The 25,640-nt window shown below is 44.4% G+C and overlaps 4 protein-coding genes across 9 annotated transcripts in view; all 4 read left to right on the plus strand.

The window, feature by feature from the left end:
- LOC141013154 (protocadherin gamma-A2-like) overlaps positions 1–24,718 on the plus strand; it is a 107,182-nt gene extending 82,464 nt beyond the window's left edge. For 4 of the 6 annotated variants that reach the window (XM_073486743.1, XM_073486742.1, XM_073486745.1 and 1 more), the window contains exons 2-4: positions 17,606–17,664; positions 21,249–21,346; positions 23,037–24,718. In XM_073486743.1, coding sequence (XP_073342844.1) covers positions 17,606–17,664; positions 21,249–21,346; positions 23,037–23,320 — 441 coding nt within the window. In that variant the 3' untranslated portion in view covers positions 23,321–24,718. Of the gene's footprint in view, positions 1–9,929; positions 12,602–17,605; positions 17,665–21,248; positions 21,347–23,036 lie in introns of those variants that run through there. The other 2 variants (XM_073486740.1, XM_073486741.1) reach the window with 2 other exon arrangements.
- Positions 653–3,124, plus strand: LOC141013527 (protocadherin gamma-C5-like). Its single transcript, XM_073487280.1, has one exon. It carries the CDS (start codon positions 653–655, stop codon positions 3,122–3,124), a length of 2,472 nt encoding a protein of 823 aa, XP_073343381.1.
- On the plus strand, positions 4,206–7,358 carry LOC141013528 (protocadherin gamma-C5-like). Its single transcript, XM_073487282.1, has 2 exons — positions 4,206–6,659; positions 7,317–7,358. The coding sequence occupies exons 1-2, from the start codon at positions 4,206–4,208 to the stop codon at positions 7,356–7,358; spliced, it is 2,496 nt and encodes an 831-aa protein (XP_073343383.1).
- Positions 7,393–8,829, plus strand: LOC141013529 (protocadherin gamma-C5-like; the record flags this gene model as incomplete). Its single annotated transcript, XM_073487283.1, has 1 exon — positions 7,393–8,829. A coding segment is annotated over one exon (1,437 nt), but the record flags the coding sequence as incomplete, so codon positions are not given.
- Positions 24,719–25,640: the final 922 nt, after the last annotated feature.

Below are 25,640 nucleotides of genomic sequence, written 5' to 3' on the forward strand. Positions count from 1 at the left end.
ACTCTTTTTGTATGGTGTATTTTAGCATTTTGGACTGCTCCTTTTATAGATGTATGACTGGCCCTTTGTTTCAGCACCACACATGTGGACAGCGACAGCCTGGACAAGTTTGCCTATTAAAGGGTTAAACTGCTTTTGACTTTTGCTGATTCAAATCACAAACATTGTTGAATCAAAAGTTGAAATAACCAGAAGACAGGCTGTGTTTTGTATTTGTATTTTTACAATAAGATTTCATTTCATTTGTGTTATTGTCGAAGTGTAACAGCTGGTCTCGTATCGTTTCTTTTTCCACACTCTCAATACATCAAGCCAGACTGTTTCGAGGGTGGCTGTGTCTTTAAAAGCGCTGCTCACCCTCCTTCTTACTGGTTGGTAGAGACAGATATGGTGCACCAATGAAACGCTGAACTGTACAAAGAGATCTACTCCCTCCCCCACGCAGCCGAAAGCTCCGTACACAATTTCATTGTATGGAGCTGGATGAGAGGGAGTGATGCTCTTACCGGAATTAAAAAGAGGGAAAAAATGTATTTAGTTTTCGGTATGAAGCGATTTTGGATCTTTGTTTTGCATTAATGCTTGATGGCAATGGATGGGAACTATCTATTTTTTGATTACTTCATTGGGAAATAATTCTAACGGATCGGGGATGACAAAGACAATAGGATACCGAGACTGGAGATGGCAGGCGCTTTGGTGGCATCATTTCTTTCTCTTGTGGAGTACAATAAACGGACAGACTCGTTACAGCATCCCGGAGGAACTAAAACAGGGCTCTGTGGTAGGAAATCTAGCCAAAGATCTGGGTTTAGGACTAACAGAGATTTTTGACCGTAAGCTGCGTGTCGCCTCTGAGGCTGGTGAGCAGTATTTCAGTGTGGATGCGGGGAAGGGCGAGCTGGTGGTGAATGACAGAATAGACAGAGAGGCTTTATGTGGACAAAGCGCCAGCTGTGTGTTGCCTCTGCAAGTGGTCATTGATAAACCGTTACAACTGTACCGAGTTGAGGTGGAAATACAAGACATCAATGATAATTTTCCAAGGTTCCCTTCGCAGGATATTATATTACAAATAGCAGAGTCGACAGCGGCAGGGGCACGTTTTCCTTTGGAGACCGCACAAGATCTTGATGTGGGAGTAAATTCAGTGAGGTCCTATACATTGAGTAAAGATGACTTTTTTAGTTTAAAGCTTAAAGATGTGTCTGGTGGTAGGAAAGTCCCAGAGCTAGTCTTGTCTAAATCTCTCGACAGAGAAAAAAAGCCCATACATCAGCTTCAACTAACAGCTCTGGACGGGGGAAACCCAGTAAAATCTGGGACCTCACAGATAACCATAAATGTGCTTGACAATAATGACAATTTTCCTGTATTTGAGAAAAATGTTTACAAAGTCTCAATAAGCGAAAATAGTGTACAAGGTGCATCTATCCTAAAACTTACAGCAAAAGATACTGATGAAGGTCCTAATGGAGAGGTAGAGTATTCATTTGGAGCGCACACACCAGACAGTGTCTTATCTGTGTTTGATATTGATTCATTAACCGGAGAAATACGTCTTATAGGGAAATTAGATTTCGAAACAAATGCAAATTATGAAATAGACATTTGCGCAAGAGACAAAGGAACTCCAAGAATGGAGGGACACTGCACTGTCCATGTTGAAGTGTTAGATGTTAACGATAATGCGCCAAATATATTTCTGACCTCCCAGCCAAACTCTGTGCCTGAGGACGCACCAAGTGGCACTGTAGTAGCTTTAATCAGTGCCCGAGACCTTGACTCCGGTGACAATGGTAAAGTAATATTACAGCTCCCCAAAGGGTCTCCATTTACTCTGAAGCCATCTTTTTCTAATAATTACGCACTGGTTACTAGTGGAGCTTTAGATCGAGAAAATGTCTCCGCGTACAATATTGAGATAACAGCCACTGACTCGGGCTCTCCTCCTCTGTCCAGTAAGAAAATTATATCTGTCAGCATCACTGATGTGAATGACAACCCTCCTATATTCTCTCAGCCCTCCTATAATGTGTATTTAAAGGAGAATGGGGTAGCAGGGTCTATACTGTACTCAGTATCAGCATCTGACCTGGATTTTGGTGAAAACGCTAAAATCTCTTACTCTATACTGGACTCTAAAGTGCAGGACGTGTCTGTCTCCTCTTATGTTTACATTAACTCAGATAACGGCAGCATCTACAGCATGCACTCGTTTGACTATGAGAAACTGAAGGTGTTTCAGATTCAGGTTCAGGCAAAGGACCAGGGCTCTCCGTCTCTCAGCAGCAACGCCACTGTCCATGTTTTTATCCTGGACCAGAACGACAATGCCCCCGCTGTTATTTACCCCTCCTCCGCTGCCCTGGGCTCCCTCTCTCATCAGAGGATGCCCCGCTCCGCTAAAGCGGGTCACCTGGTTACCAAGGTGACGGCCGTGGACGCTGACTCGGGCCATAACGCCTGGATCTCCTACAAACTGGCGGAGGCCACAGACGCCTCTCTGTTCACTGTCAATCTGTACACAGGGGAGGTGAGGACTAAACGCGCTGTGTCCGAGCAGGACGACTCCTCTCAGAGGCTGCTTATAGAGGTCAAGGACGACGGGGAACCGGTCCAGTCCGCCACCGTCACGGTGTCCATCCTCCTGGAGGACGGCCTCCACGAGCCCATCTTAGACCTCCGACAGAAAGCGGCCGAGCCCAGCAAGAAAACTGGCAGAATCACCCTTTATTTGATTCTGTCTCTGGCCTCGGTGTCCGTGCTGTCTGTGCTGACTTTTCTCATCTTAGCGGTTAAATGCATCAGGAACAGCAGAAGCAGCGGGAGTTGCTGCATGAGACGGGGCGACTGTGATGATTACAAGAACCCCAACAGAAACCTGCAGATTCAGCTCAACACTGACGGACCTATAAAGTACGTGGAGGTCCTGGGAGGAGACATGTTGTCTCAGAGTCAGTCCTTCAGGTCCTGTATGTCTCCGATGTCAGAGTACAGTGATTTCACTTTGATCAAACCCAGCAGCACCACTGACTTTAAGGAGGTGATCAGTGTCCTGGATGCGTCTTTACCCGACAGTACCTGGACCTTTGAGAGCCAGCAGGTGAGCAGAAAACAATAGATCCGCTTTATACATTTTCAGAAATTGCCATCATAGAAATTTCGTTTTAAACGTAGAAAACCGTGGTGACTAATGTGTGCTGCTGAGGGAATTTGAGTGTTGTTTTGATTTTTCTATTGTCAGCTCCAAGTTTATGGATTGACTTTTAGCATGAGTAAAATTTGTGATGCCTCTTCTATCTTTTAGTAATGATCAGTATCCTCATGTAAACTTCATGCAATAAGCATTTAAAAACCTTTGGTGCCTTATATGCAGAGAGTGCTGTTTGACATGTTACGAAAGTTGGTTGGGTTTTTATTATCAATTTCTGTGTCTTATGAGACTGAACATAATATAAATAAGTTTTCTTTTTAAGTATATTTAGTTATCTTGTCGAAATATATATGTGGTGTTTCAGACAATGTTTTTCCAAAGGAGGAAAAAAAATCTTTTAATGACCAGGTTTTACCAGGAAATTTGCACATAAATAGGACTATTTACATGTTTTAATTAGACTCCCAGAATAAACAGTATTTATTAAACGGAAGTAAACTGTACATTTGAAAATGAATGTTACCAACCTTTTAGTAATTGAATCATCAGTTATCAGTATTATTTTAAGAATATGCATAGTCAGGATTCGTTATGGCAGCAGTCCAGAAAATAAGAATATAATTCATCTTTTCTCATGTGCTTTATTTCATTTAAATTTTATACAAAGAGACTTCTCAAAGAAGTCAGATTCACCTCTGTGCCATGTTTGTACTGCAACGGAGGGGTTGCAGTTGCCTCACCAGCACTGTTACCTCTCTGTGATTGGATAGCAGAGATGAATGGTGTGAACCAATAGCATGCAGAACTGTACAAAGAGATCTACTCCATCCCCCCATTCAGTCTCACCACGGTAACACTCACAGTGAACGGAGCAGGAGAGGAGATGCGCTTATTCGAAGGCGTCCGGAATTTAGGCATTTGTTTTTGCCAATTATTCGGGGATTTGTTGATATTGGAGTGTCGATCCTGGCGGTGGAATTAATGTTGAGCTGGTTATGCTATGTGAACAATACCTCGATGGGAAATAGCGTATTCTAACGGACCAAGGATGACAAAGACAATAGGATACCGAGACTGGAGATGGCAGGCGCTCTGGTGGCATCATTTCTTTCTCTTGTGGAGTACAATAAACGGACAGACGCGATACAGCATCCCAGAGGAACTAAAACAGGGCTCTGTGGTAGGAAATCTAGCCAAAGATCTGGGTTTGGGACTATCAGACATTTTTGACCGCAAGCTGCGTGTCGCCTCTGAGGCTGGTAAGCAGTATTTCAGTGTGGATGCGGGGAAGGGCGAGCTGGTGGTGAATGACAGAATAGACAGAGAGGCTTTATGTGGACAAAGCGTCAGCTGTGTGTTGACTTTACAGGTTGTAGCAGAGAATCCGCTACAACTTCACCGGATAGAAGTGGAAATAAGAGACATAAATGACAATTCTCCTATTTTTTCAACAGAGGAGCGATCTTTAAAGATAGCAGAATCTACAGCCACAGGCATACGCTTTCCTTTAGAAACAGCACAGGACCAGGACGTTGGTAGTAATTCGGTAAAATCTTACACTCTCAGTAAAGATGAGTGTTTTAGTTTAAGAATTAAAGAGTTGTCTGGTAATCGAAAGGTTCCAGAGCTAGTGTTAGAGAAATCACTTGACAGAGAGAAACAAAGTGTCCATCAGTTATTACTGACAGCACTAGACGGAGGCAATCCAGTCAAAACTGGAACCACAAAAATCTTAGTTACTGTACTCGACAACAACGACAATGTCCCTGTTTTCAAAAAGCCGTTGTATAATGTAACTGTACATGAAAATAGTGTCGCTGGTTCTGTGCTTTTAAAAGTTGAGGCAACCGACGCAGACGAGGGTGTTAATGGAGAGATTGAATACGCATTTGCTGAGCACACACCGCAGTCATTGTTATCCATTTTTCATTTACATTCAGGCACAGGTGAGATATCCTTAGTAGGGCCATTAGATTATGAGAGCAGTGCAATACATGAAATTGATATCACTGCAAAAGACAAAGGAGTCCCTGAGATGGAGGGCCACTGTCGTGTGCAAGTAGTAGTAATAGACATTAATGATAATGCCCCAGAAATAGTTCTCACTTCTGACCCAAACCCAGTACGCGAGGATGCACCGAGAGGCACAGTTGTAGCCTTAATCAGTGCACGAGACCTTGACTCCGGTAATAACGGAAAAGTGACGTTAAAACTCGCAAAGAATTCACCCTTCAGTTTAAAACCATCTTTTTCTAATAATTACGCACTGGTTACCACTGGTCCATTAGACAGAGAGAGCTTTTCCGAGTATAACGTTGAGATAACAGCCACTGATTCAGGCTCTCCTCCTCTGTCCAGTAAGAAAATTATATCTGTCAGCATCACTGATGTGAATGACAACCCTCCTATATTCTCTCAGCCCTCCTATAATGTCTATTTAAAGGAGAATGGGGTAGCAGGGTCTATACTGTACTCAGTATCAGCATCTGACCTGGATTTTGGTGAAAACGCTAAAATCTCTTACTCTATACTGGACTCTAAAGTGCAGGACGTGTCTGTCTCCTCTTATGTTTACATTAACTCAGATAACGGCAGCATCTACAGCATGCACTCGTTTGACTATGAGAAACTGAAGGTGTTTCAGATTCAGGTTCAGGCAAAGGACCAGGGCTCTCCGTCTCTCAGCAGCAACGCCACTGTCCATGTTTTTATCCTGGACCAGAACGACAATGCCCCCGCTGTTATTTACCCCTCCTCCGCTGCCCTGGGCTCCCTCTCTCATCAGAGGATGCCCCGCTCTGCTAAAGCGGGTCACCTGGTTACCAAGGTGACGGCCGTGGACGCTGACTCGGGCCATAACGCCTGGATCTCCTACAAACTGGCGGAGGCCACAGACGCCTCTCTGTTCACTGTCAATCTGTACACAGGGGAGGTGAGGACTAAACGCGCTGTGTCCGAGCAGGACGACTCCTCTCAGAGGCTGCTTATAGAGGTCAAGGACGACGGGGAACCGGTCCAGTCCGCCACCGTCACGGTGTCCATCCTGCTGGAGGACGGCCTCCATGAGCCCATCTTAGACCTCCGACAGAAAGCGGCCGAGCCCAGCAAGAAAACTGGCAGAATCACCCTTTATTTGATTCTGTCTCTGGCCTCGGTGTCCGTGCTGTCTCTGCTGACTTTTCTCATCTTAGCGGTTAAATGCATCAGGAACAGCAGAAGCAGCGGGAGTTGCTGCATGAGACGGGGCGACTGTGATGATTACAAGAACCCCAACAGAAACCTGCAGATTCAGCTCAACACTGACGGACCTATAAAGTACGTGGAGGTCCTGGGAGGAGACATGTTGTCTCAGAGTCAGTCTTTCAGGTCCTGTATGTCTCCGATGTCAGAGTACAGTGATTTCACTTTGATCAAACCCAGCAGCACCACTGACTTTAAGGAGGTGATCAGTGTCCTGGATGCGTCTTTACCCGACAGCACCTGGACCTTTGAGAGCCAGCAGGTAAGCAGTGAGAAGAACAAAAGAGGTTTATATATCCCCAAATTAAAACTTGCAATTTGTCTAGTTAACTTCAACATATTTTGTGACACAGCAGCTGTTATCAGTTGACCTGAAGAGTGTGTTGGATATTGAACAGTTTTTCGAGCTGAGCATTTCAGCACCACAGGGTTGGACAGCGACTCTGACCTATAGGGCGTATTGTCGGTACGAGAATAGATTGTTGTTGATGACCTTAACTCAAGGGATGAAAATGAAAATACATAAACATATAACCAATACATTTAATGACTAATTTTAGGTATTATATTTACTGGACATTATATTTAAATAAAGTTAAAAAAAAAAATGGTATTTACGCATCATCAATTAAAACCAAGGGAAATACATTTTGTTTCTGTGATAATGTTAACAGTAAATATAATTTATAAATACACGGACTTCTATTTTAAAACATGTATGTACTTCACATAAGTCGTGGGAATGTTTATCAGCTTCTCCTGGTCGTTCACTTGCTCTGTGATGACAGTGCAAAAGGGTTAGTGTGTCTTTAACGATGCTGCTCAGTTTTCCTCTCATTGGATAAGAGAGATGGAGGCTGTGTACCAATAGCAGTGAGAACTGTACAAAGAGATCTACTCCCTCCCCCATCCCATGCAGCTTCAGCACCAAACCACAATGATCGGGGTGGGAGGAGAGTAAGTAAATGGCTCATATACTCGGAGTATAAGGTTAAATCGTGTTCACTTCCCAGCCAAAGCCAGTACGTGAAGACGCACCAAGTGGTACTGTAGTAGCTTTGATCAGTGCACGAGACCTTGACTCCGGTGATAACAGTAAAGTGACGTTACATCTCACTAAAGGCTCTCCCTTTAGTCTAAAACCATCGTTTTCTAATAATTACGCACTGGTTACAAGTGGTGTTTTGGACCGAGAGAGATTTTCCGAGTATAATATTGAGATAACAGCCACTGATTCAGGCTCTCCTCCTCTGTCCAGTAAGAAAATGATACCTGTCAGCATCACTGATGTGAATGACAACCCTCCTATATTCTCTCAGCCCTCCTATAATGTCTATTTAAAAGAGAATGGGGTAGCAGGGTCTATACTGTACTCAGTATCAGCATCTGACCTGGATTTTGGTGAAAACGCTAAAATCTCTTACTCTATACTGGACTCTAAAGTGCAGGACGTGTCTGTCTCCTCTTATGTTTACATTAACTCAGATAACGGCAGCATCTACAGCATGCACTCGTTTGACTATGAGAAACTGAAGGTGTTTCAGATTCAGGTTCAGGCAAAGGACCAGGGCTCTCCGTCTCTCAGCAGCAACGCCACTGTCCATGTTTTTATCCTGGACCAGAACGACAATGCCCCCGCTGTTATTTACCCCTCCTCCGCTGCCCTGGGCTCCCTCTCTCATCAGAGGATGCCCCGCTCCGCTAAAGCGGGTCACCTGGTTACCAAGGTGACGGCCGTGGACGCTGACTCGGGCCATAACGCCTGGATCTCCTACAAACTGGCGGAGGCCACAGACGCCTCTCTGTTCACTGTCAATCTGTACACAGGGGAGGTGAGGACTAAACGCGCTGTGTCCGAGCAGGACGACTCCTCTCAGAGGCTACTTATAGAGGTCAAGGACGACGGGGAACCGGTCCAGTCTGCCACCGTCACGGTGTCCATCCTGCTGGAGGACGGCCTCCATGAGCCCATCTTAGACCTCCGACAGAAAGCGGCCGAGCCCAGCAAGAAAACTGGCAGAATCACCCTTTATTTGATTCTGTCTCTGGCCTCGGTGTCCGTGCTGTCCGTGCTGACTTTTCTCATCTTAGCGGTTAAATGCATCAGGAACAGCAGAAGCAGCGGGAGTTGCTGCATGAGACGGGGCGACTGTGATGATTACAAGAACCCCAACAGAAACCTGCAGATTCAGCTCAACACTGACGGACCTATAAAGTACGTGGAGGTCCTGGGAGGAGACATGTTGTCTCAGAGTCAGTCCTTCAGGTCCTGTATGTCTCCGATGTCAGAGTACAGTGATTTCACTTTGATCAAACCCAGCAGCACCACTGACTTTAAGGAGGTGATCAGTGTCCTGGATGCGTCTTTACCCGACAGCACCTGGACCTTTGAGAGCCAGCAGGTGAGCAGAAAACAGCAAAGCGTTGTGTGATCTGGTTTTAAGGATGAAAAGATTTCCCCTAATTAAGCTTTTCTCTATATATATATATGTATATAATCATTAGCGATGCTCGATATTTTGTCTCTATTTCTTCGGTTGGTTATAGGTGACCATTGGAAGTGTGTGTACTGATTCTCTTTAATGGAAACCAAATCCAAACAAACTCGTTTTAAATTGAAGTTTTGTATTGCTGACCTGGGGTCAGGACTAGGTTGGTTGTTATTCCTTTTCTTAAGTTACATGACAGAGCACAGTTTTGTAATAATACCTTTTATTCACTTTAGCTATCGATTAAAATAAAATGTATACACATATACACATACACCTTGGGTGTGCTATAATAAGATAATGTGATACTGGTCACATCACTATTTTTCTGCCCAACCCCTTTCATTGTCCAATTCATACTTTTTTTTTTTTTCCTTTTTTTTTTGTATTGTTCACAACAATGATGTTTTATTTTTGCTGTTGCTCATAGAACACAATATGTGTTCTCTTTAATTTGGGCTACATTGCCTGAATCTTCAAACTGTGTGCAACGTGGCATTTCTGTCACTACCATAAACTTTGAAACATTTTGTAGATTGTCTTTACTTTATTACGAAGCCCCATTTAAACTTTCCTCTGATATACACCGGTACTTAGAGAAGGGAGAAAACCAGTTTGGAAACCATGCCCCCCTGCGGATACAAATAGCATTGCTATAAATAACAGCTGCTTGATTTTGACTATGAGGACTTCTCAATGAGAGCACGTGACTGAATCTTTCAATGAATGTTATTCAGGAAGATAACATCTAGCCTTCATATTTATTCTGTCTTGGATCTTGTTAAATTTCATCTTTCACAGTCATAACTTATTCCTCCTTCTGTTAGTCTAATCTCATTGTCCTCTCAAACCTTTAAAATGAGAATAAGTTGATACTTGCCTGTCAGTGGAAGTGGAGCCACTGAAGAGTTTTCAGCCTGTGTGTGTGTGAGCTGTGTGACAGAGCTGGTCCACCCCTGTCTTCCAATGAGAGGGTAGGCCTCTGTGGCCTCTCCCCGCCCACGAGGGGAGTGAGGCGGAGGAGACAGAGCAGAGAGTTTCACTGGAGGCAGAAAGTACTTTGATTTTCGTCCTCGTTTTCTCTCAAAAGACGGCCGTCATGATCACTTCAAAACTTCCCATCGATCTGTTTTTAAAGCGGAAATGTTTACTATCAAGCCTGGCAGCCTCGTTTTAACAGTACTATGGATACGTTACGGTGAAAGAAGAAGTTAAAAACTTTCCCATTCTCCGATCCTCGGAGCGCAGCACAATGGACTCCAGACAGAGGAAGCGCTCCGGAGGAGGGAGGCTGTGGAGGCTCTACTTTTATCTCGCTTGCCTCTCCTCTGCGTCCGCTCAGCTCAGCTATTCTGTATCGGAGGAACTAAGCCCGGGCTCTGTCGTTGGAAATATCGCTAAAGATTTGAGTCTCACGGCTGAGGGGATTGTTCAGAGGAGGTTACGGGTGGTCTCCGAATCCACAACGCAGTATTTTGAGGTAAAGCAGGCGACCGGAGATTTGGTTATTAAACAAACAATTGACAGGGAGCAAATGTGCGAACTAAGTTCAACATGTTCACTACACCTTCAAATACTTCTGGAGAACCCTTTAGACATTCATCGCGTCGTGGTGGACATTCTGGATGTGAATGACAACTCACCGCAGTTTTCAACCAGCAACTTTTCTTTGGAGATATCAGAGGCGGCCGCACCGGGCACCAAGTTCCGCTTGGAGAGCGCACACGATCCAGACGTGGGGACCAACTCATTACGCACTTATCATCTCGCAACAAATGACTTTTTTATTTTGAAAGTGGAAACTAAAAGTGACGGCAGCAAGTTTCCAGAGCTAGTAGTGGATAAGGCTTTGGACAGGGAGACGCAGGCCTCGTTTCGCCTGTTGCTCACTGCTGTAGATGGGGGTCAGCCAGAGAAGTCTGGCTCAACACTTCTGCTCATTAAAATTCTGGATGTAAATGACAATGCGCCCGTCTTTGACGAGCCGGTTAAGAGAGTTAGGCTATTAGAAAATGTTACACGGGGCACTTTAGTAACGAAACTGAACGCGACTGACGCGGATTCGGGGAACAACGGGGACATATCTTTCCTGTTTAGTAAATACACACCGGAAAACGTTCGCAGCCTTTTCAGTGTGGATCCTAAAAGCGGGGAGATCCGTGTGAAGGGTGTTGTGGATTATGAGAAAGCTGCTGCATACCACATCACAGTGCAGGCCAGAGATGGAGGCTCTCCCGCTATGGAGGGCTCCTGTAACGTCATAGTGGACGTCATTGATGTGAATGACCACGCGCCAGAGGTGACACTGACATCAGTGCACAGTCCTGTTAGAGAGGACTCCGCACCAGAGACTGTGATAGCGTACATAAGTACACGGGACCTGGACTCTGGTATGAATGGGAAGGTTACAGTAACTGTCCAACCAGGTTTGCCATTCAAACTAAATTCACCTTATGAAAAGCACTACAGCCTCATTACTGCTGGAAACCTGGACCGTGAGACTGTGGCAGAGTACACAGTTGTCATCACGGCCACTGATGCTGGTTCACCTCCCCTTTCATCACAAATCACCTTTGTGGTGGAGCTTTCTGATGTAAATGACAATGCCCCCATCTTCTCCCAGCCTTCATACTCTGTGGACATCCCAGAGAACAATGCTCCCAGTGCCCCCATTGCTGTCGTTTCAGCCACTGATCCAGATGTAGGTGACAATGCTCGCATCTCCTACTCCATCCTTCCCAGTATGGTCCAGGGCTCGCCCATCTCTTCTTATGTCTACATTAACCCAGAGAGCGGCCACATCTACAGCATGCGCTCTCTGGATCATGAACAGCTTAACGCTTTCCGTATTGAGGTGCAGGCCCGGGATGCAGGGGTGCCCCAACGGACAGCCAACGTCACTGTACATGTTTTTCTGGTGGATGTAAATGACAATGCACCAGTGATTGTACACCCCTCCTACCCAAAAGACAAAAGATTACAGCTCACTGTGCCCCCATCTGCTGGCCCAGGGCACCTCATAAATAAACTTGTAGGGGTGGATGCAGACAGTGGGCACAATGCGTGGCTGTTTTACTCCATTGCCCCTGGACCAAATGCTGGCATGTTTCGTATTGGGGCACACAGCGGTGAGCTCCGCACAGCCCGCAAGTGGGCTGAGGAGGAAGAGGGCTCGACTTATGACATCATGATCATAATTCAGGACAACGGCGACCCGCCGAAGTCCATTTCTGTGAACATTACAGTAACTGTGGATGAGAAGGGCACAGCCAGCGATGCTCCAGCAAGCCCTCGCCACCCACCTTTCTACCACCGCACTGGGATGTCAGACATCACCCTGTACCTGATCATCTCTCTAGCTTGTGTATCAGCTGTGTCCTTCATCACCTTTGTTGTTGTCATTGTGCGCTGCCTACGGCACCGTGACCCAGGGCTAGGAGGCTCTGACTGCTGCTGCTATGGTCGCCACAGGTCCAGCCGCTACCATCAGAGGCCCAGCAAGGACCTGCACCTGCAGATCAATACTGATGGACCCATACGCTATATGGAGGTTGTGGGAGGCTCCCAGGAGCCGCACACACGCACCTACAGGCCCTGCTACTCCACCATATCCAGCCGGAGTGACTTTGTATTTATGAAGACACCCATGCTGAGTCACAACAACACACTCAACACGACACTCAGCAGGAAGTACCTTATGAACTCAGCCTGTGAGGTGAGGGATTAAATGGGAGAACAAGCATGGCATTAGTGAGATATGCCATTGCAGGATAGGACCAGTACATGTGTTTAAGTATTTATAGACAGGTTTGAGAAATGCATTAAGTGACTCAAGAAATGTTTATCACATGCACTCTTGATATTTTGATGGTTTATCGATACAATGATTGGGTTAATCAAAGTTTTGATGCTGTGACTCATGACAGTGGAGTGCTAACCTAGATATTCTCAGTCACGTAGCTCTGCAGTATTTTATCTGAGATTCTGCTTGCTCCAGCACAAAGATCCCTCTCTCTACATGGCACAAAAGCTCTTAGAGCTTTGTTGTCCTACTAGACAGGTTTGGGCTTAATATTTAATCTGGCCTCAGGCTAGGAAATGTGGTTACTATGTCTGACTTCCAGTAACTAAACTGGCAGAGAGGATCTGTTCTTAATGGATAAGAGAGATACAGATAAAGTCAGGCAGAGAGAACATAGTTGGAGATGGTTGAAGAAAAGGCAAAGAGAGGGGAAAGGGGGGAACATAAGTGCTTCTAACAGATGGAGAGGAGGAGACAAACAGATGAAAATAGGTCCTGCAGTGTTGGCTCAGTGAAATGGCTGGGAGACAGAGGGGAACAGTATGACAGAGGGAGAGATGGGGTTGAAGGAGAGGAAAAGGGCCAAGCAAAGAAAATGGTGAGAGGGGTGGGGAGGACAGAGTCAAAGAATAAAGCAGTAGCTGAAAAACAGGAATTCATGGGGTCAGTGGCCTGACCTCTGACTTCCTGTTGTCCTCTGAACCTTCAGTGATTGGTTCCAGGACTCAGCATCACATGAGCTAGGCTGTTCTCACTGTGTCAGTTCTCTACAGACTTTTCTAATTTCCATTCTTACATCCTTCGTCAGAAATGGCACTTTGTTTTCCATGTGTTCAGAGTGGGGTGTGAAGGAAGGCTAGCAAATGGAATAATCGCATGAATGAGACACAGACAACCCATTTTGGGTTTTAATGCCGTGGAGGCACTGTTAGGGATAGAAAATGGCTGACAGTTCTGTCACTAGGATGAATCATTTTAGGGAGTTCAATGAAAACATCCTTTTTCAAGTCCATTCATCCTCAGGGTTCATTCCCAGTCATGTTTAATGTAGAGTTGATGATTGAAGGTGATTGGTGAAAACTATTTCATTTCCACACAACAGGATGTTTATCCTAGTGTGTGTTTAATATCCATAAGAATCTCCTGTTTCTCATGAGTCTGTATTATATATCCACTCTCTCTGTGCTGAATTAGGTTGGCCCTGAGGTCAGCAGGGTACCATCTGTCTCCCTGCTCTAGTGACACGTGTGCAATGAGGACAACAGAGAAAAAGAGATAGAGGGATGGATAAAGGGAAAAGGAAGGATAGCTTTTACGCACGTGTGCCGCAGCAACAGACTGCACAGTAACTGCACTATAATGGCTTTAGAGCAGGAGCCATCACTGTGGGTGTTTATATGCCTGCGTGTGTACAGAGGAGCCCTCCAGTAGTGTGTAATTTTAGTAGGACCCTGGGGCCTTAGTGCCCGATTGTCTGTCACTTCCCAGTTCCCCTAGTTTGGATCCTCTATTCATTTGCAGTGTGCTGTTTTGGCATGCTTTATTTAAGCAGGTGCTAACACAGAAACTTTGCGAAAAAATGAAGTTTTTTCTCCTGAAACATTGGCAACTAAATTATACAGTTTATTTGCGTGCAACATGTAAATCTTTGCATTGAAAGAGAAATATTCCCATGATGAAAGGGGCTTTCCAGTTCAGTGGACAAAGTTAATATCATGTAATCCTCATGTCATGAGTTGGACTCACTTACTGATTTGCCTGTTATCACTTGCACTTCTATTTCCAGTTATTCAGTTATTCCCCTCTCTATACTTGTAGAATCCTAGATTTAAAGCAGGATGTGAAAAATACCATGACCATGTGTTAGTTTTCACTCTTTGAGTCCGTATGACTTCATAAGGGTTGGCGCGTGCACTGAGTTTGGCCGAGTGTTTTCTAAATATGCTTTTTTTATGGTTGATAAGGCTAAACATGCGACAAACTGGCTCATGCAGTTCATTCAGGAAAACTGTCCTCGGGGCTTTTGTCAGTTGAGTCATGATGTTTGTTTAAGGGAGAGGAATATTAAAATCAACACCACACATTGTGCTCTGTCTCAGTGCTCAGGACTTCCCTATAATGCTAGTAATGATTCAACAGTGTAAGGGACACAGCATGTTAGTGGTTACGTTTACTATTTTTAAATATATTTTCAGGTTTCTATTGGTCTAATTATTGCTGAGAATTGAGAACAGAGTGAATGTATGCCTGTGTGCTGAAGGTTTTATGGCGTGGCGTGTATGTGTGTGTACATTGAAGGTTATCAGAGCAACAGAACAGACACGACTTCCTCTTTTCAGACAGAGCACCAGCTGCAGTCCAGCCTCAGCTCTTTTAACACTAATACAATTTGTGTGTGCGTGTTAGGAAACTGAATCTTCCACAAAGAGTACCAGATGGACCTGTGTGAAGTGTTTGTGTGTATTGTATTGTTTTCCACCCCTATCATAGAGAGAGAAAGAGAAAGGGAGGTGATTGCATTGATTTTCTTTTGTACACCTGGATAAATCTTTTTGTAACACAATAGAGACTTGGTTAAGCAGTAAACCAGATGTTTTAGCAAAGTTCACATTCACTTGTTTCTACATATGGTGGATGAAGTCCAGATGTCCACATATGCCACTAAGTCCAGCTTATACCCTCTGATGAACCCAGTGCTCACATGATGAATATCCATCTCATCTCTTAACATGATAGTACTTCAACTGACAGACTGTGTTGCCGTTTGCTCAGTCAGGTTGTAATTCACATGGGGAGCCCTCAAAGCTCTTACAGCTGTAAAGGAAGCAGACTGACAGTGTTTAAAGCTTCCATGCTGGTATGAAAGTCTTTCTATTGAATGAGAATTCAGGCCAACAGAACTGTAATCTCTTCCGCTGGCTAGTCTCCCTGAGTAGACTATTTGACCCTCTCTCTGTAGCTCGTGCCTTTAACTTGCACTGTACAAAAAAATAGTCTTGTACATTTTGAAGGGATCAACTCAAGGGATCAACTCACTTCAGAGACTATGTAATAAAATAACAAGCACATCTAAAGATTCTCTGATAATTTGAGCTAAAGTCAATTACATTTTGATCCATGCCTGCATGCCATTTTGTGGCTCAGTTCAGTAAAAGGTTGAACTCCCTCAGTATGACTTTCTTCTTAAGCAGAGAATAGTTGCATTTGTATGGACATTACCTCTCTGTTTGTTATGTGTAATGAAGCATGCAAGATAAGAGCACATGAGGTGTTTACCTTAAGCTAGCAGTGCAGCCCAGTCAGTCAGTTACCCTTTATTCACCATGCCTGCGGTGGGATCTGACCTTGGAAATGACGAGCGTGTGTCCGTGAGTGTTTGTGTGGTGAGAACGAGTCACACAGCTGGAATGCTGGGCCCCTCAGTGGATGTTTGCCTCCACTCAGTGCTGATCTTTTTCTCTCCCTACCAAAGCTCAGACAGACTCATGTGCCCACGCACATAAACTCATCTCTCAATCCATTTTTAGATAAACATCGACCAAGCTCTGCTATGAAGAAGAGGTCAGATCCGCCCTCCTCTTCTCATCCTCAACCTCTATCCTTTTATGTTATAATAATGACAGCTTCTGAGTGCTGGAATTGCAATGTGTTGCAATAACCAAGCAGACTTTTTTTTCTTATTCCCGAATGTTGAAGACGGATTGTCTTGAGTTACCACTAAGATGAAACAGACCCTTTTATAGATGACACCAAATCTTAATCCACTGCCAAATATTTTTGTATTGTTGAACGAAAACTGATGGCTATGTTGCTTCGTTATCATCCACACTTCCCCCGTGGCCTTCACAGGTCCTTAGACCAGACGATACACCACAGTTCCTTCTTTTACTCCCTTATTTAGGTTGCTGTTAATTTCTCTGTAATTCTTTTTTTGTGGCGAGGCAGTCAGTTTTGTCTGCATGGATACTGAACACTATTCCCCATTTCACTTGTTCTTTTTGTGCATCCACTACATTACGGTGCATTTGTTTCTTAGTTACCTGTTATCTTTTACAGTAGATGCTCCAGTTTATCCTCCAATACTGTTCTTTTTGTGTAGATATGTTTTTAGAGATTTTCTCCTTCTGTTTACTCTCCTGCTCTCTCGCTTCGTCCCATCATTCCCTCGGGTAGAACAGCTCTTTTAATAATGCAGCACATCATCCCGCTGGCCTCACTCTCCCGGGAGCTCTTGTGTCGATTAGGCGGCAGAATCTGGAGCCAAGCCAAGAGGTCTATTCACCGCATCACTGCACAACAAGAGAGCCTGAGAGAGAGGGAAAGAGCTAGAGAGATGGAAGAGACATGGTGGCATGGTCAGTGAGGTAGAGATGGACAAGAGTGCAATAGGCTTGGAGTCATTAATAGAGAGTAGCAAGGACATGTAGATATGAGAGAGGCTTTTATCACTGCAGAGCCACCATTCTAGCCTTATTGGTATCAAAATTCTTCTTCTTTGATTAATCTTCTGGCTTCATTGGTTCATTCTTATTACACTGTTTTATAGCTATTTTCTCATTTATGTGATCATGTAGTTCTTTTCTTTGATATTATTACTGTCTTTTGTTTGTAGTTATGAGTCCCATTTTATCAGCAAAGCCCCAGTCTGTTTGTTTATGAGCGTGTGTGTGTTCCTCTGCAGCATTTTATGCTCCACAGCTTTTGGACAACATGGATGCCTGAGCATACAGATATTTGTTGCCATCTGTAACCCTTTTGTTGAGCGTCACTGAAAATCTGAAAAGCTTTTTTCTAAATCACAGACAGACACACAGACATACAACATCACACACAGAACAAGGTTACACTTTGGAAACGTCTCACTGTTGTTGCAATGAAACATACAATTCATGTTGCATCTTCTGTTTCTCTTCACAGCAAAAGCCTCCCAACAATGACTGGCGCTTCACACAGGGACAGAGACCCGGACCTAGCGGGTGAGTAAACTGACACACACGCACACACACACACACACACACTGATAAAATGCCCAGTATGTGAAGGACATGTTGTTGCGCTGCACAAGGCGAGCTTATCATAAAGATAGAGGGAGTGATGAAGGATGAGGAATAAAAAAAGCGGGAGACGGTGGATAGAGAGTGCTGTAACCATAAGAACTGGCTGCCTGCAGGATGCTGATTGTAAAAGTAGTGATGACATCAAAGTCACAATGCAAACATCTGAACCTGACTTTTAATTATGGTGTAGTGATGATGCATTTTTTTTTACTGCATGATTCTGCTCAGTGAATTCAGATTGTTGATTTACACTCCTGACTGAGCATCTCTGCCTGTTTCCAGGCTGCTTTATAAAATGGCTGCCGCAGCTTCCACTCCCCCTCCCCCTCCCCCTCCTCCTGTTCCTCTCCTCTCTGCGCTCTCTGAGCCTGTGCGCCATCACTCAGTACTACTGATGAGGGACGGCGACCAGAGCTAGTGGGGGGATGGGACAGTGTATTTATCCTTCTTGCTCTCTCTTCATATACTGATATCTGAGAGGTCGCACTGACTAGTTCTGTCACATTTAATTTCGACACTTGTGACTCGTCTGTTAAATGCCAATAGATGAATTGTGTTTCTGTATTTCAGTTGTGTGTTTTAGTGAGCTTTTGTGTTGATGGTTGATGATGCTATTTGTCGATATTCTGTGGGCTCAAATGGGGCGCGTGCAGTTTTCACAACAATGATTGCACAACACATTCTGTGAGTCAAGGCTTCGCCCTGAAACATACCAGCTGGGGCAGAACACTTTTATGAGCCAAGTCAGGAAAATGTTAGACACACAAACACACGGCACTGTCGTTATGGAATACCACAGGGAGTTTAGACACATTGGAACTGATTCATGTCAGTGGTGGAGAAAAATAAACCTAACTCTCTCCATCTCTGGTATTTTAAATGGACATGACAGACTCAACATATTTTCCACTGAGATCTAGAGCACAACAGCGCAGCAGTTTCCTTTTCCTTAGACTAACTCCAACTTTCAAATACACAATGATTCTTTCAGACTGTATAACTTGTTGTGTTTTTAGTCCCCACATGCCATACGGTACACACATACGATGGACTCCGAAGAATGGGACAAGGTACCTATTTAGATGTAGACTGTATTTGATCATTTTCTGTCCTTAGTACCTGATCAGTGTTCAGTTTTGTTCACTCACTGACCTGATCACACATCAGCTGATAAGGGCAGAGAGTGGCTAAAATCTTTTAGATAGTGCACTGCAGTTGAGTGCTGTGCTGTGTGTAGATGTACCTAACCCATAGCTTCTGTTAGTCTCCCTAAAAGTTTGATGGGGTTTGTTGATCGATGTGCATAGGCCACAATGCCTGCTGTGGCGTAGAAAGGATTGTGACACTTTTGAGTTTGCGTGCAGTGTTTTGTAGATTTGTTATGCCTTGTATGTGTGCTATACATTTGGTCATTATATCGTTAGAGCTCTTGTTCCTTCTAGAAGACTGGCTTACCATACAGTGTTGCCTTTGATGTATGTCTGTGATGGTTGTAGCTCAATCACCACCCACATTTGGCTTCTTCATGTGAATTGTCCAGTTAAAGACAACCGAGACAAGACCGAGACAATGCAGACAGCTGTCTCATGATTGATTACCTTAAAATGCCTGGTGGAGGTTAAAAAGTTCCTCCATGAAGGAAACAGTTATCCACATTAAACTCCTGTGGTCAACATGCAGATGAGACAGATGTCAGCATGGTCACCATGTGACTGGCTAAATGGGCTTCAGTTAAAGTTTCAAGTTAAAGTCTAGGAGGTTTTCTGCAAAACAACAAGGGGAGCCATCTGTAGACATTAAGCATGTCATGTAAGGTTGCAGAGGAAAAACGATAGCCCTGTCTGGCCAACCACATACATCCCTCTGGACCACAGTTCACAATCTTGCCCACAGGAAGTGATAACCCTGACCACAGGAAGGGCTTTACACAACCACAGGATGTGATAAGTACAGAGAGACGCTAATTTAGCACAAATGAAGCATTCCCTTTTATCTTAAGAGATATGAAGAGAGGCACAAAATGGCTGCCCCTGGCTCCAGTGACCTTGCTTTTACCCAGCCTGTTTCTCATTGGCTGCCTGGCACAGGACGTACATGTTTCTCTCCCTCGGTCTCTCTCTGGCACCGAACTGAAAACCACTTCAGAGTTTTGGCAGTGAGACCTGGCAACCTGCTCTAAAACAAATTGCTGTTTTTTGTTAGAATTCCTTTTTCACTTTTTCCCCTCACTGTGTCCTTTACTTTCTTTTAAGAGTAGACCAATTTATCCAGGAGTTCTTTTTTGTTAGTTTTAATAAAAAAGAGCGTTCCTCTCCACATCCCATGCATTTAACACAATATCTATTACATACATTCCAGCTTCCCTCATTTACTACTACAGCCCTTATTTGTGAGGAAGATGAACCTGAAACCTCTGTGTCCTTTTAATCCCTGATGTGTTGTTTACTATCCTCTTTGGAGCTGTATACTCCACCACGACCTCTTACCCATGTCCCTGTGGGATAATGATCCTCTGCTAAATGTCCTCAGTTGGTTTGTTATACCCCGAACAGTCAAATAACCAATATATTGCACACGCAGAAACAAAATTCAAGAGGTTCAGAGAGTAGTTTAAACCATAAATAGTGATTTTTCTCTGGAACAACTCTAGATGCAGCATCCATAGTGGTTTTATTTGATTTTCTGTGACTTTGGCAGGTCTTCTAATGAAGTAAAGTTGCATTATTCGTTTTTTCTTTTTCTTTTTTTTACATAGTGTACAAGTAGTGTGAAGATATCACACTGACGTGCTGTAAAAAAGAAGATAAGGCTTTATTAGCACTTTGGGAACAGGAGCAGAGCCCAGTTGTCAGTTGTAGAGCTAGTGTTGGTGTGTCACAAGTGTGGGAATGGAAATAAGTAGGTGGGTATAATAAATCGCAGGTCTGCTTTCTCCTCTGTTGCCCCACATGCAAATTGCAGACTGTAAGTAAACAAGCCTTTGAAGGTGAAGTTTGCCCAGATGGAAATGTTCAGTGCTCACTGAGCGCTGCATGTGTGACTATGCAGACTGCTATTTCCTTTAAAGGTGGCATCATTAAATATTTAATCAGATTTACTAGACGGCGCAGTGCTCATGGTCATTACAGAGAGAGAGTGAATGCTGCTCGGTGTTTACTGTGTGTGAGTGCGCGAACACGCTTGCTACTGTGCGTCTGTGTGCAGACACAATTTGCACATGCCTTAACGAGAGTGTGTTTAAGAGTGCACCTTTGTATGCGACACGCCCTGTTTTGTATACTATACATCCTCCTTGTTATCCTTGCCGAGGTCTCCTCAGGCTGTGTGCCTTTGCCATCAGCTGCTTTGCCTTTACACCATAAACCACCAACTGTTAAAACCAGTCAGCTAACCACACACACACACACACACACACACACACACACACACACACACACACACACACAATGCAGAGGATGAGCCACTAGTTGTTTACAGTTATTCTTTCCTCGTTTTCGCCACAGGGCAACTGGAGGACCCGAGGTTGCCATGGGAACTGGCCCCTGGCCCCAGCCCCCAACTGAAGCTGAGCAGCTCCAGGCCCTGATGGCTGCAGCTAACGGTGAGTCCTATACCTCGTCATCTTCTTCCTGCCTTATATCAACTCATCCTCTCTTTTCCACATCAATGTCTTTCTTCCATAAGCTAAGCGAGGGTGTGCGTGGGCAGCGGCAGTTTATTTAGGTTCCTGTTTGGTTAGAGGGCAAATAGCCAGACTTGCTTATTGATAAAGCCTCTCTGTGCCCACATTGATGTTTCCATGGGGTTACGTGTGCTAAAAAGCATCCAGAGGAAGCCTCATATGATACCCAGACACTGGACGTCACTACCTGCAGTTCCTCAGATAAACAGTCAAGTTGATGTGTTGAACTGAATAACATTACAGAGATGCATGTTGCCACTGTACACATGAATCACATGCACAGTGTTTTATCATAAACAGATGGCTGAAGAGCAACATGAACAGTTATGTAATATACAACCTGTAGGTTCATACATAACCAGAGATTCACATATTTCACAACGTATCTACTGTCCTATATCTCTGTTCCTGCAGTGACTAGCACGGAGGGGAATACAGTGATTCATCTTTGGGCTGTTACTGTGGAAGCCTTCGTAATAACCTGGAAAAATACACATCAAGTTGGCCTTGAGAATGGGCTGAGCAACACAAATTACAGTGACAGTCTAACACAAAATACACAGAAATGATGCAGGGACAAACTCAACAAGATGTATTACCTCATAGACTCAAGTCATTGTTTCCACTGTTATTTTAACCATTGACACATCACACCGCCCTCCCTCCTCACACACACCCTCCCCCTCTTGGACACTGCACCGGACATGGTGTGAAATTTTTCCATTGTAGTGAACAGAGAGACAGAGAGAGAAAAGGCTCTGTCTTGGGCTACGTTGTAACCTGCATGTCAGCACAAAGTTAGATAGAAGGAACAGTCAGTGCCATCAGGAAGGAAAGAGCAAACAGTGCATGTGATAAACACTGAAGGTCGTCTCTGTCTCCTCTAAACTTAATGTCACTGTGTTGATAAGCACAACGCAATGAATTAATAAAGCGCTGTGCTAGAGAAGAAAGAGTATTAAAACATAATGTTTTCTGTCACTGCTTTGGCTTTTTGGAAGCCAGTGTGGTGAGCATGACAGTATCTGTGTGCTCATGTGTGTTTATGTAGGCTGAGAGCAGCTACAGGATTGGGGGAGGGAGCGTTTGTGTCTCTGGCTCTGCAATGCAGGGGCTGTGGGAGAATTATGAGCTGAGCAGCTACGTCATGCTCGTGCACATACTCACTCAGGGCAGGCGTGATAGAAAACCAGAAGGCAGAGGAGTTTGCTGGGGAGATCGTTTCATCATTGCTTGTAGAAAGAAAACATCTGCACACAATCGACCATTTTGTAACACCTCTTTTGCCTCTCTTGCTCATTTTTCTTCTACTCATGCCCTCAGTTTTTAGTTTCGCTCACTGCAAACTCATGTTTTGCTGAGCATTGGGATTTGTTTAAATTAAATCCAATGTTGATACAGAATCCCTCTTCAATCAAGTACCTTAACTCTTTAATAGGCTTTAAAAGTAATGAGATTAGTCTCCTTTTATGACCCTTTTTTCATTTCACTGCTTCAATATAACACTGCAACACTAAAACTTTCAATTTCTTGTTGTCTAACAAGTTTCATCCCTCTCTCCTCTCCCTCCTCATCCCTTATTCCCCCACTCTGTCTCTCTTCTCCCCAGAAGTGAGCGAGGCTACAGCCACTCTGGGACCCGGCACAATGGGCCTGAGCACCCGCTACAGCCCCCAGTTCACCTTGCAGCACGTGCCCGACTATCGCCAGAACGTCTACATCCCCGGCAGCACGGCCACCCTCACCTCCAACCCCCAGCAGCAGCAGGCCACAGCCCAGCAGGCCACCCAGCAGGCGCTGCCCCCGCCCCAGGCCTCAGCCCAGCCCGAGCCCCCCAAGGCCGCCCAGACCCCTGCCTCCAAGAAGAAGTCCACCAAGAAGGAGAAGAAGTAGAGCTGGACGGAGAGAGGTGGAGATAAACCCGGCCTGATCTGATGAGAAATTCGACCTCCCATACCCTTCCCATTAAATATCTTACTGCTCTGCTGTCACTCATGCTAGCCACGGTCTAAATAATGACAGCAAATCACTTTTGACCACATGGACGATGTTGATGGTTCTTTGAAAGAGTGTCTAAAGAATCTGAATGTGCTGAAGGCTGTTACTGGTGTTGATAACCCGTGTTGTGCTGAAGGTCGAGTATTTCTCACGTAATCTTTGTCGGTGGATAGTTTTGGCAGGGTATGGGGGGTTATAGTGATTTTTGTTTTGTTTGTTTTTTATTTTGGCAAAATCAAATGAACTTGGACAAAAAGATTCAGTGTAAGGAACCTTGCTGGGATGACAAGGCTATACGCAGTGATGTATTCAGAGACGAAATGTTAGTGTCGTTCATGTTGGATTTATTGTGCTCTTTCCCTGAGGAGGAAAGTCATCTATTGTAAAGTACGCTAGTTGCCATCCATTAGATTCCTATATAGGGTCAGCCTTGCAGGGTCTTAAAGCATAAGTCCTGTAGATATGAGGCTTTCGTTTGACAGGTGTTACAAACTCTTCTGCATGCTCTTTAAGGTTCAAACTGCATATACTAGTTTAGAGATGCAAACTATGCATTGCAAAAGCAAAGAGGAGGAAATCCTGAATCTGTAATCCTCCCTCCAATCGCAGGTCAATATAATGCACATGTAGCATTTACTTGACACAAAATGAGAATTACTTTTGTAATCATAGTTTAAAAAAAGGATTTTAATGATATTTTTATGACCTGAGCATGCACCCAGAGGAGTGGCTGGCAGAGGGTGGGGGTGGGGGTGGTGTGGCCTGGCGTTGTGTCATGGAGTCACGAGCCATGCTGTCCATGCAGGTGGTATAGCAGCAGGGACTGGCTTCTTGTATAACACCTCCAGATGGGCACAGACATGTCATGCTGCCCTGCACCCTCTACCCTCCCCTCTTCACACCCAGCTCGTGTCCTCCCCTCACTCACTACCCCACGTTGAGAGCCAAACAAAGAGAAATGCACTGTTCGTATTCTGATGAGATGATGTAGGGGTAGTAATCACTTCAGTCTTTAGGGAAACGCATAGATGTGGTCAACTTAAGTGCTTAGGAGTTTCTAGAGACTTTGCAAGCCACTAGAGTATTTCCCCTCACTATCTATGAAGTGAAGACACTTCTTGATGTGACACAGTAACATGTTTTTTCTTTGGGAGATAACGATTCGATAGCATAGAGGAAATGTTTGTATAAGATATGAAGTCTTTACTTTGACGTCCATCTGTCTGTCAGGCCTCTTGGCCAGATACAACTGCATGAGAAAAGGCAGCTTGCAGGCTAGGTCAGGGGGAGTGAGGGGGCTGTGGTGAGGGGTACACAGGCTGGGGTGGCACCATGGCATCAACCAGGGGGGTGGGGAAAACACCTTGGCTCTACCCACTGAATGTACAGAGGAACCACTGTTGACCCGCCCATCCCTGAAACTTTCTCTAATGCACTGACCCAGGTAGAGGTCAACAGAGCCGAGCACAGCTGTCCCTGTTGGTGAGGAGATGCCACTCGAGAGCCCTTTGAAATATCCCTCCTCTTCATTGAAATCAATGGGAAACCCCAGCCTTTCTACCACTCCCCTCTCCCCTTCACTCCCCGGTCCTGTGAGGCTCTTCTCCCACTGTAAATAAACACGAGTCCTGTCGACGGTATGAGCCAGTTGTTTGTATAGCAGGGACCACGTCCAACATTTTCAAAAACAAGAGTCCCTCTCCACAAGGCGTGGCTTACTACTGGAATGTGTTGCATTTTGTTTTTCAAGAAAAATAAGAAAACCACGGTTTAAAAAAAAAAAAATCAATAATGAATAAAAATCTGAGATGTTCTTCAACAGTTTGTGTTGCAATGTAGTAACTAAGCACCATGGAAGCCAACTAACTCTTCAGTGTAAATAAATGAATTAAAGATAACTTTAGATAAGTAAACAAAGTGACACACGTAGACTAGTTAACTTGTGATATGTGTTGCGCATATTTTTGTGTTCATTTTCTCTCTATCTTTTATCACCCTGTAAAGAAACAAAACAAAAAAATATGGAAATGTTTCTATCCTTCTGTAACCTCTTAATGTTCTTTTGCGGTGATTTTATCTCGTGCATTTGTGAAAGAATGCCTCTCATTCTCTTTCTGTCCATATGAACAAATGATTATAAATATTATATATGTGTAAGTCCGTCCGCTGCTGAATTAATACTACTCTATCCTGCTGTATTATCTTTCTTATCAAA

The sequence above is a fragment of the Pagrus major genome, chromosome 18 (assembly GCF_040436345.1).
Source record: "Pagrus major chromosome 18, Pma_NU_1.0".
Classification (NCBI taxonomy): domain Eukaryota; kingdom Metazoa; phylum Chordata; class Actinopteri; order Spariformes; family Sparidae; genus Pagrus; species Pagrus major.

Excerpts from the sequence above, each read along its gene's own strand:
- LOC141013527 (XM_073487280.1), top strand. The coding sequence starts at position 653 with ATGACAAAGACAATAGGATACCGAGACTGGAGATGGCAGGCGCTTTGG.
- LOC141013528 (XM_073487282.1), top strand. The coding sequence starts at position 4,206 with ATGACAAAGACAATAGGATACCGAGACTGGAGATGGCAGGCGCTCTGG. Across the intron at positions 6,660-7,316 it reads GGACCTTTGAGAGCCAGCAG|CTTCAGCACCAAACCACAAT; the intron begins GTAAGCAGTGAG and ends CATCCCATGCAG.